General features: G+C 37.4%; 1 protein-coding gene across 1 annotated transcript in view; it reads left to right on the top strand.

Moving 5' to 3' along the window:
* Positions 1-11,377, top strand: part of usp43a (ubiquitin specific peptidase 43a) — a 91,016-nt gene extending 79,639 nt beyond the window's left edge. Inside the window, exons 14-16 of the mRNA XM_047578917.1 lie at positions 826-984; positions 5,630-5,791; positions 5,910-11,377. Coding sequence (XP_047434873.1) covers positions 826-984; positions 5,630-5,791; positions 5,910-7,066 — 1,478 coding nt within the window. The 3' untranslated portion in view covers positions 7,067-11,377. The remainder of the gene's footprint in view (positions 1-825; positions 985-5,629; positions 5,792-5,909) is intronic.
* Positions 11,378-12,423: the final 1,046 nt, after the last annotated feature.

Raw genomic sequence — 12,423 nt, 5'->3', positions numbered from 1 at the left:
ATCAAGCAGTCAATAATCCTCAGGTTTTTAGGATTGTTTTGTTTGTTATTTTGGCCTTGGTCCACCCTGAACCTATCATTCACTTACTTTTAATTGGTTTAATTTTTGGAAATAAATCATTTTCTTGTATATTGCACCTTTATATTGAACCTGGGGAAGATGGGGGCCTAATCAAGTAGTGTCCTAGACCTTCTAGACGGGGCATAACACCACACTGCCATACGCCTGGTTAATTACGTACCAGCCGGCTTATAGATGTTGGCATTTTGAGATGGAAGATGGAGCCTTGCCCATATGGTAGTTTAGCTGCTTAATTTAGCTGAAATAAAAAAAAAAACAAAAAAAAAACAGAGATAAATATGCAAACTGTGCATAATTGTGTGTGGTATTTATGATATATGTATATACACTGTTTGTACCATGTGCTTTTTACAGTTAAAGCTAAAGGACATTGAAGTTTTTTTCATATTTTTTTATGTGTTTTGCAAAATAGACCAAGGATCTGACTTAGAAAAACTGTTACTTTTGTGTGCAATAACCTTTATACTTTTGTCATACATAATTTAACATTGTCATATATTCATTTTGTGCAGTGAGCACAATTTGTAAATGAACTAGCAGCTGCATTATTAGAAACTGGAGAACACCTCCATGTGTTAGTATGGCTTTACAAAAAAATGCAGTCCAATTCCAAATGTTGCTCCTCTAAGTATTTCTTTGTGACCAGAGGTGGAGCTACTTGATTTGATTTAAAGCTTTTCTAATTATTTCTAAGTTACACTAATTTGGATGTCCCTTGTCTGTAATTGTCACTTTTCAATCCAGCTTACTGTAGGAATTCAGTGGATGGTCAGTGGTACAGCTACGACGACAGTAGTGTAGACCTGGTTCCAGAGGAGGAAGTATGTACCAGAGGAGCTTACATCCTTTTCTACCAGCGACGCAACACCATTCCTCCATGGTCTGCCAACAGCTCCATCAGAGGTATGATATCCATTAGCTATCAAACTAGATTGTATAAATAAGAATAATTAAATAATATAAATCAGTGTAATTGAATAAGTGTAATATAAAGGCTGGCTGGAAGAAGAGAGAACACCACAGAGCAGTAAAAGGTTAATAAGGATAGAGAATTACTACCACCATTAGAGCTGCTCTTTCAACAACAATGAAACCTTCTTTTGCGTCTTTGTGGTCTGTGCATGTCTATTATTTACACATAACATACCATGGTAAAAGCACAGGCACCCCTTTGGTCACTTTTTTGTCAAATCATATACAGTATACTAGTCAGTCTACTTGGTTCACTGGTTCGTTTAAGGGTTTGGTAAGTGAGTGTAATTTTAGGCTTGGGAGGAATTCATTTACACTCCCAGTCAAACATTTAGATACATCTTCTCATTCATTCAATTCAGTTCTATGAGAAAGTGTATCCAAATTTTTGACTGGTATGGTATGATCACACCAAACCAACATCAAAGAACTACCAGCAGTAAAGACATTATTCAGAATTCCAGTTGCATGTGTTCAGTATACATATTGCATATAGTTGTGGATCAACTCAAAAAATATAAAGAATAATACAAGGTGTTGACCTGGCCTCTACATTCACTAGATCCCAAACTGAGAAGTATCTGTGAGGTGATCCACAGAGGGCCCTCCCCTAAAACTATAGGACCCAAAAAGTGGGACAAAAGGGAGACCTGCACAATATTAGACAGGTGATCGTATGCCAGATTAGTGTAGTAGGGAGCAATGATGTCATCCATTGGTTTGCAATTAATTGTAGCCTAATCAACTGCTATATGGTCCATTCCATCCTTTTTACATGAAACTTCCAAATTTGGAGCAGTGTGATAAGATCCTATGCCAAGCCCTATTTTATCTCCAAGCCTAACATGTGGTTCCTTGAGTTCAAAAACTAGAATGGAAAGAAGAGCCTTCAGCTATCCGGCCCCTGTGTGCTACGACTGATAGAATTTTATTAGCTCTCTCCATCGTCTTCCTATGGATTATCTTGTTTCTCTTACCGCTCTCTTCTGCTCGCCTCTCTCTTTTCTGTCTGTACCTGGCTGGCCTCCAGCTGATGGGCCCCTCCGCATGGGTTGGGTTCCATTCAAGGTTTCTTCCTGAAAACCTGCGATGATTGCTGTAGAGCATACTCTAGGGCACGTGTCTTCAACGTTTTTCAGGCCAAGAACTCCCAAAGTGATGGAGAGATTAAGTAGGGATCCCGTACCTAACTCGGCCTAGTGCTATTTAAAAATATACATTATTATTATTATTATCATTATCATTTTGCATTCAATATTAAGCTATTCAAATAATGCACAGGTTCAAATATATATATATATATTTTTTTTTTCTATTTCAAACATGTGAGGTATTTGTATCATATAAAATTCAAAATAAGTGTAAAAATCCATTAAGGTGTTTTTGCAGAATTACACTTCTAATTTAATTAACCATTATAAAAATTATGGATGTATGTGTAGTATTGGTTGATGTTTTGCATTAAATGCAGCTAATAAGTGATTTAGGCTGATTTGAAGGACCAGAACATGACTGTGATGATTTGGTGCTAAGAGATGAATGCTAACATGAGAGAACCTGACGATGTAACGAAAGGTTTATTTGACAAAACTAGTGATGCAGTCAAGTTCTATTTCGTCCAGTCAGAGCCTCCTCTGTTATGAAGTCAAGATTTTTCACCTTCCTGAACGTCACTCAGTCTGGGCTGGTGCATAAATATTCAGCTTGGTCACATGAGGAAAGGCAGCTTTTTGATAGGATGTTTGTCTTGTCCTCATATACAAATAATTTTATAACTATTTGTTCGAAATAAGTATGTGTAAAAAAAAAACAAACATGTAATTTGTGCCTTTCCAAATACTCCAAATATGTTGGATTCATATTAACGTGTATCTTGAAGGAACATTGTGGGGGAATATTAAAAAACACATAAAAAATGTCTAATCAACCAAAGAGTTTACTTTAAATCTCACCATTCCATATTGAAGCTAGAAAGATGTCAATGACAAAATCTGAGGATACAACCAGGGCATATTTAAAAACATTGTATCCAACATTGTATCGTAGACCCCCTGTGGAAGACCTATGCTCTAGGGCAGGCATGTCAAACTCAGTTTGGCTCTGGGGCTGGATCCAGACGTTCTGTTCTCAGGTGGGCTGGATCAGTAAAAGAATGTCAACTCCAAATATTTAGCTTTGTTTTTCAGTACTATGCTTTATCATTCAGCCTACATTTGTAGCCTACCCTACATATTATAATCACGGATGACAAGGGATCTTTTCTAAGCACAACACATTTATTCAAAACCAATGGGAAAAAAATTATTTTTTCATGTTTGGCCGTGAATGTGTTAACAACTGGTTTATTTTAACAGTTGAGTGAATGCAGTTTTACACCTGAACCAACTCACCACACTAAACAAACTCAAGTGGGAGCTATAAAAAAAATATTTTCGCCTTAATTGTCATACTGCTCTGAAATAAATAAAAAAAGAAATACAAAATAAAATAAAATAAATAAAATAAAAAAGTTATAGCAGTGCATGGGCAATAAGATTAGACTACATCAGATCAAACTACTAGGCTGGGCCTACTGAAGCTGAGAATATACTGCACAATATTAATTGTCTTTAATATGACATACTTGTCTTTATGATGAGTGGCGCCGAATATTAAACTCTTTGAACACTGCAACTTGCTGATTACATACCAAGCACACTGGTTTTGCATTCAGTTCTGTGAATAAATACTTCTCGTCCATTTCTCCTGGAAAACTCTGCACTCCGTGTCCACTCTTCTTTTTTTTGACAGTGCCATTTTGGGAAGGGTGTGTTGACCGATAACTTGTTTAGTAGTGGTGAATGGTGAAGCAAGATTGCCGGTTTATTTTTACTTGGACACATCACGTTGCGAATGTTTATTTCCTGTGACTAACTCGTGTCAGTGCCGCATGCTTGACGTGAGCGCTTTTACACATTTACTGCCCTCTAGCGGCCGGAGGGAGCATTTGGTTTGTATTTATTTTAAAAAATCACAACTTTTAGTAGAAATTAGCTAGAGACTCGCTTCTTTTTTTGACATACTCAGAAATTTATGCCGGGCCGGATTAAATGACCCAACGGGCCGGGTCCGGCCCGCGGGCCGTATGTTTGACATGCCTGCTCTAGGGGTTTCAGGTCTTGAAACTGTTTAGTGGAGTAGAAGAATCAGCACCTTGATATGAGACCTAATTATACTGACAAGGACGAAGTAGTGCTCTTGCATTTTTCTTCGGGATATTTTTCTTCTCAGGAGCACTTTATTATATGCACAACAACATGAAATAAATGAAATGAAATGAAAGAGAGCATGCTGGGGAGCCTTTTTGATGAAAACATAAAAATTCAAAATGCAACCACTTTGCTGTAATATTTTCATTGTGAATGGTTTTCTTCTTTTCATATCACTTTTATTTAACAATAGTTTTACTGTAACTGCTTGAATGGAAAAAGAGACTGTGAGTGAAATAAAAGAACACACGTGAAACAGTAGTAACAATAGTTCATTCAAAGGCAGTAATTGGCTAGTGAAAGGTAGACCACATTGTAATCTAATGTGCTATGCAATGAAAGCTGACTCTGGGGAGAAATCTATTATTTTTTATTTTCATTACTGCATTTTTTATTTTTTATTTATTTAAAAAAAAAATACTTTATTTCTGCCCCCACATGTAGTTGTAGTAGCTATGGTAATGTTTCCATGACTGCATCAGTGATGATTTACTTACTTCTTCTTGTCTGTTGAGTTTGAATTAATCTGCCTCAGTGAGTTACATATATGTAAGAAATCACTGCATTTCAATGACAAATGTTGGACTTTTTACTTCACTATATGTGTTGGACAGCTGTGGTTACTAGTCGCAAAAGAAACAAGTACCTTGTAGGTATAATACCACATTTTAGGTTACTCAGAAAAATATGGATCAGTTCCAACTAATTTGTATCTCACTTTAAACACTTAAACACATGACTAATAATAATCCTTAAATTAGAAAAGGTTCCAGCTTGCATATTAAATTCTGTATACACAAGCTGCTTAGTTACTCACCGGTGCAATGCAAATTACAGGTGTTGGAATGTACAACTGCATTGTGGGGAGAATGAGTAATTTTTGCTAAAACTCTTGTGTTGGAGTTGCATTATGGGTACTGTGGGCCCCTTATGGTATGATCACACCAAACCTACATCAAAGAACTACAGTCAGTAAAGGCAGCATGTGAATTCCATTTGCATGTGGACAGTAAACATATTGCCAAGAATTCAGCAAAGGTCAGCTGGCACATATATTCTGTGCTTTCTGTGTGCACTTTGAACTGTGTTGTTTTGTTTCCTTTCATCACTTCCATATCTTTTCTGGTGCACTGGTTTCCTAAGCTGAATAGAAAATTACAGTTGGCTCTTTAACCGACATGTTAAAACAACAGGGGTCTGACTAGTGCCAATGATTCTGGATACTATCAGTATTATGTGCTCACAAAGCACTGCGCTAAATAAATAAATAAATACTCTCTTATGGTTATTATTCCTCCTTTGATTCCTCTTATGTCTCCTTCTCATAGGCTCAACCAGTTCATCAATGTCAGACCACTGGCTAATCAGACTAACAGGGGACAGTAAAAGAGGCAGTGTGGTGTCTCGTTCCTCCACAACCTGCCCGTCTTCCATACCTGACTCACCAGAGTCTCCGGTCTTCCTTGATAATGGTTTTAACGGGGAGAGAGGTAAGAGACCACCCTAAAGTTTTCCCGTAATCGTTTCAGTTGCTTAATGTCAATGTATTTCAAGGTCTTGAATTCAAATCTAAAAACAGAATCATTTCCCTCTCTACATGATTGCCAGGAGGCTTTGAGAGCAGACCATTTGTCAGGGGTCTTCAGGGGCGCAGCCAGAGCATGAGAGCCCCCAGCAAGACCAAGGAGACCCTGAGCAAAGTCCTTCCCATACGTTGGTCCTTTGGTTCCAAGGACAGACGAAAAACTGATCCAGTGCCTACTCCAGTCCAAGATTCAGCCCCTGTGGAGCTAGTACAGTACCTGGAATCTGGCCGCCGACCACGGTGCACAAAGGATTCTATAGTAACACTGATGAACGAACCACGCAGCAAAAAGGAAGTTGCTGAGGCTCGCACTACAACTAACACTCGATCATCCAGTGTTGGGAATATGAGCTGTGTAAGCAAAACAGGAGAGGAACCACTGTTTCCAAAAGTCCCGGAGGGCCAGAGGCGTCCATCAGATAAGACAGCCAGTCTGAGACGCAACAAAGGGAGCCAGACAAGAGACGAGAGCACAGGGCATATCACAAGTAGTTCTAGCAATAACACCCTTACCAGGAAGAAGGACGCCAAGAAGCAGAGCTCCTCCAAATCTTCCCAGGATACTGAGGCAAAACAGAGTTCCAGCACTGGAGTTCAGCCCAGCTACAGTACACCCAGTCTTCATGATGGGACTCTGAGAAGACAAAAGGGGGACAGGGTTGACAGAGAACACCACAGCACATTTGAAGGAAACTCTAAGACCAAGAAAGAAGTGCCTAAGAGCCATGACGGACTGCGCTCTTTCTTCAAAGGTAACTTTCTGAAGAAGGATAAAGACCCAAAAAAGTCCAAGGAGGGTGAGTATGGTAGAGTAGGAGGAGAGGAGGAAGGAGGCAAAAGAACCTTGCCAAGGCTGTCCCTGTCTAATGGAGCGGCGGGAGGCAGGACTGGAGGGGAAGGAGGCAAGTCTAATGTTTCAGGCCATCTGGTTGATCAACTGGCAAACGGGAAGGTGGGACGAACCACGGCTGACATCAAACGCTCCCACAGCTCCTCCAACATCCCCACCAAAGCAGAACACAGCATGCGTAGGACAGCATCTTTGCATCGCAATGGGATGTCTGCGACAGCATCGCGCAGCCTGACAACAGACAAACCATCTTATGGCACCCTACAGAGGACTCGTTACAGCACAACCTCACTGGGACGTAAAAGAACGGTCCCCGAGTCTAGCTTCTGACGCAGGGACATGTAACACATCCACACACCTTTACCTGCTGTAAAATGAATGCCATCCAATCTCCAAGATCAAAGCAATATAGCTCCATTCACAGCACAACCTTTTGTCCCCAGAAAATTCACTGACTCACTGATTCATTTGAGAGGTTTTCACCAGGGAACTGAGAGATATGGAGCAAGTGAAGGATCCATGCTGAGGGATAAAGAGCAGAATAACATGATGCGAGTCCATCTCTATTCTGTTTTTATATGACTTAAAACAAGTGCCTGAGTAACTAATATGCAGTTTAGACCAATGACTTTAATGTCTGTTTCACACTGGAAGCACACAAATACACACACACACATACAAACTGCAGGAGTGAGTGTTGGAATTCGCTCCATTTGGAACTCTTATGGTTGTTGCTTACAATTAAGACACACTGATTGTGGTCACCTATTAATACGAATGTACTGTGTCCACTTGATTAACTGTGGTGCTCTGAGCCTCCAGTTTTTGATTAACATCTTTACTCCCTTGTTTTGTGTGTAATTTAACAAGTGGCTTTGAAAACAATGCTCTGTTTTTGTAAAGCATTGATTTGTTCCCATACTGCAGTTTGGGTCATATGAATCATATCATAGCTCAGCCTAATCTCTGGAAAGCCCACATATGTCTGTTAATGCAATAATAAGATACTAGCTTGATTTTACTATGACACTGGTGTAACCAATCATCTAAAGTTTCTGAATGGTTTCCAAACTTGAGGAATTATGTGTGGACTACGTGAAGGTGGTGACCACAGAAAAGCACTTTTTTTCCTCTCAACTCAAAATACACATCTCAAGCTGTTCTATAGATTCTGTGGTTGGCTGAAAAAGCCTAGTTTTAGAGGATGTGCCCCCACTGCAGCTGCTCTTAAAAATCACTGGTTGTTCTTTGATTATGAGAAATTATTGCCAGAACGTGACATTTACTCATTTATTTTTTTGTTTTTTATGCAATCAAGTTTTACTGTAGCAGAACTGACAGCATTGCAGTCTAACATTGACAGAAAGAACTCCACAAAGCACCAAAATTAACACAAAAGCGTTATGTCTGTGTAAAGGAAACGTGGAGAATTTTAATTCATTATTCATAGAATAACCTTTTGCTTTAAAGAGAGTTGCAATATACATTGATGTATGTCTATTTATCTGTGCATTTACTGTGTTTACAATAAATCAAGCTCACACAAACTAGCCACCAGCACGCAGAGTTTTCTGCAGAGAAGTGAGCATTAGTTCATCTTCTCGCAGCACAAGCCATGCCCTGAATCGGTGAATAATCAGCATCAATACAATTTTGTACACAGTTATATATATTAGTTGTGCACATTTCTGTGACTCTCTGTGATGCCTAACTGCACGTCACTGATGAAGGACTTGTGCTGTGTGCAACAACAGTTAGTGTCATTGTCAGTCCATAACAGCCCACATTTTAAATTGTCAGTAATAATTCCCTCCTTTGTTTTTCATTGTTTCATGGTTAAAAAGTAAAAACAAACTCCTAGTTAAATGATCTATTTATATGATATATATTTATTATATATCTATAATTATTAAACCCACAATGATGAATCGTTGCCTTTTTAACACATTTCCATTAATTGTGACACAGTAACTGCATACATAACAGCAAAATATCTATTTTTGGTGTTTCCCTTTACTCCTTGTTTGTTGATCAAATCCAGGCATTTTCTGCTGAGTAAGCTGCTGATTTGTGAATCCGGCATAATGAAGGATTTAGTGTGCACTTTACCTTTCACAGCTTACAATATTTTGACACATGGTGTATTTGTTCATTGAGTGATGCCATGCACATATGATTTTTTTGTTTGTGTATGTAATCGGTGTTATTATTATTATTTTTAACTCTTCTACTCCTTCAAAGAGCAACGTGCATTCATACTCAGGCGGTTGGTCGATTACATGAATAAAATGCACCCTCCACTTAGAAGTGCTCTAGTGGGAGTTGAGCACATTCAAGGTCAAATTACATAACAAAAGGCAGTGTACTAGTTTCCCATTCCTTAGATGCCTCTAGCCACTCAATCAATTCCATTCATGCCCTACATTCATGTTTGCACAGTGTGAATGATTCATTTGCACTTTACACACAAGGGGACCCTCCCAAGTATATAACACTGCTGCTAATGCGTAAGTATTGTGAATATAACTGAATGACAGTCCATTACAACGTGTCACTCAGAAGTACCAGTACTGATCCTGAAATATGCTAGGTGGTGATTGAACATCTACAATTTGGAATTAGTTAATGTAATGGTTCTACATGTAATTGAACTAATATTAAACTGCTATAAAAACTATCTAAGCACTCAGATACTAAACACGGATGTTTAATTTAGTTCTGGTCTCTTGTCAGTGCTTGAAACGTTAATTCACATTTGACCACATAAAATGTAAAAACCAACACTGTTATTCAGTATCTGAAAAATATGTGCTTCCATTGCCCGTGTAACAATGAATACTAGCTTTACTTTAAATATGCTTTCTGCAATGAGGATATCTTCATTTCTAGTCTTTTTGTTCATTTGAATGTGTTTAGAGTGTCACATTATTGTGACAACCCAAATTACTGACTAGAACAAGATGTTTGTACAATATGGAGGTTTATTGGTATCAAAACAACTGTCAGAGTCATCATGAGTGCGGCATCCTTTTGTATTCTGATTTCTAAAGCAGCATATCATAAGCCCACAATATGTCTGTTATGAAGACAAACCCACCATTAGAATTGAGTATGATTTACTGCAAATGCTATATTTTGTTTAAGATTTGTACCAACAGGATAAACGTAAAGTACAGCTCCGTTTAATGTAATGCCCTTCTGTGGCCCAAAACTATTACAATTAAAACGTTTAAACAGACGTTATCATTGAAGCAAACTCTTCTATGCAGATTACCAATATGTAACTCATTGTGTCATTCTTCTTTGTAGTTCAATACTGAATTTACTTTCTCTCAAGTTTATGCCAAGGTTACAAGTTACAGTTCTTCAAAACAAAACATTGACACTCTATAACACAAGAATTTTAAACCTGGCATATGAGAAAGTTTGACTTCCATTTCTAAGAATGATGCAGACATACTGTGTGTTTATGCCAAATGATTTCTAAATTACTAAGGTCAGTGTATAAATAGGTTTTAAGGTGCATTCGAGTAGCATCTATTGATTTTATTTTAATGCCTTTATCCTCATTATGTCTCAATCCCAAAAAGCATGTTATTATTTTTCCAGTTCTATTTCTCATATATTTGATTATTGATAACAAATCAGATTTTTAATTTTTTTCTTGACTTTCTTTCATTCCAGTATTTTTTTTTCCAGCTAATGAACAACATAAAGGTTAGAGAATGTGCAACTAAACCACACAGCTCCAGGTTTGGTTTTCTTCTTGAAATGTCAAGAGGGATTGAAGGTGCCATTGTTTAACTGCAGCTTCTGTTTATCTGTCCTCCAATCGTCCCACTCAAGGACTCAAGTAGCATATTTAACAAAGCAGAAGTAATCACTATAATCACACAGTTGATAAAAATGACTTCTCAACCCAAGATCTGTGTTTTCAAGAGCCTCTACTCAGTAATTAGATGGCTGCGGCTTTGAATTAAACATGACGTAGCTCCAAACAGTCATACAAATCCCCATCCTAAAAAAACTTTTTAAAAAAAAAAAAAAAAAAAGCTTGAGAAATCTCTTTTCTGTTTCACAATGGCAGAGAGCTTCCGGTTAAAAGTGCAGTCTCTTCTCCGTCACTCTAAATTAACAGATAACTAGTGGTACAGAATGAAATAAATTCACAAGGTTTGTTTGTGTTTCCTTTCTACCCTTCAATTCATGTGGCCACATTTACAGCACGCTCTGTTTACTCTGCCAAACTGAGCACTTCTTCTGTCAACACAACTCTAGTAGGGTTCAAGATGTTTTTATATGCAAGTTTTCTACATTTTCTAAAATAAATGTGTGTATATTTGTGGATACATGCTGACAGAAATGTGTGAGTTTGTGTGAGTGAGAAGTGTGAATAAATATGACTGTAAATATGACAGCCTTGTGGGAAGCAGTGATTGGGAATAAATGTCAAGATGTCAAAATGAACTGACATGCAATGTATTTCATTGTACTGAATTGGTGTAAAGAGTACGCTTCTACTGTAACACTACATTTTCTGCCTGAGTTGTTCCTGATGGTATATTATTTTTATATTTGATATGCTATATTTTTCCCATTCAACCAATAAATATATATATATATATATCATATTATATATGATTATGGCCTTCAGTCAGCAGCTTTTATGAATGTTGTAAATGAGGATTTAATCAGTCAGAATTATGCATTATTTCAAATTTACTATTGGAAACAAATGACATTTTTTGTCTGCGTGTTTACTGAATCACAAATAAGTAGACAGTAGAAAATTGGGATCTGTGGGTTTTGCTGTGGTCTTACTGTACGGAATTTTTAGTGCTCTTTATGGAACCTAGTCTGTGTAGTCTCATCGCATCATATGTTAGGATGATGACATGGCGGAGAGAAGGAACCACTGCTGGAATCAGGAATATTGTGTTTTTACATCATGGGCTGTGACCACTTGGGCACATTATAAATAAGTATTTTACTGCAGTGAATATTTATTGGAGGACTGAAGAAGTGGCTAAGGAAATCTAAAAAAAAAAAACCTTCAAGTTTACACTGGTTTTGGCCAATATATTCTATATATGTAGAATATAAACATGTATTTATAGTTTGACCTGTTTTTTTTTTTTTTTTTTTTTTTTTTTAAATTTAATGCAATTAAATATTTATAGTAGACACAGGACGCCAGCATCCCTATTTGCAGACCCAGTCAGCCCCTTGTCTAACATTGTTCTGGGTCTTCGACAGGCTCAGGTGCATCATAAATCATAAATGTCACCACAGTATTTACACCACATGGCAATGCACTAATGTATTCTTGCTTGTGTCCATTTATTCATGGTAGATAAGATGAGGATGCTAACTGATTGGAGGGGATGTTTTTTTCATTCTGTGTCATGTCTAAAAAAATAGAAAGGAAGGGGGAAAAAAATTAAGTCTAGTAGCCTACATAATGTCCCATTTAGAGTAGTACCAATGATTAGGTAATCTTTAATGTTTGACCCTGGATTGGGGTTGTAATATTCCATGATGTTCCATGTATACTTTTATTTTGAAACTCCATAATGGACTGTAACAATATCTATAGTTACTGTTGCCACCGGAATAATAATAATAATAATAATAATAATAATAATAATAATAATAATAATAATAATAATAATAATAAATTAGTGGAG

Source organism: Mugil cephalus, chromosome 2 (genome assembly GCF_022458985.1).
Source record: "Mugil cephalus isolate CIBA_MC_2020 chromosome 2, CIBA_Mcephalus_1.1, whole genome shotgun sequence".
Classification (NCBI taxonomy): domain Eukaryota; kingdom Metazoa; phylum Chordata; class Actinopteri; order Mugiliformes; family Mugilidae; genus Mugil; species Mugil cephalus.
This window is presented reverse-complemented; position numbering and strand designations above follow the sequence as displayed.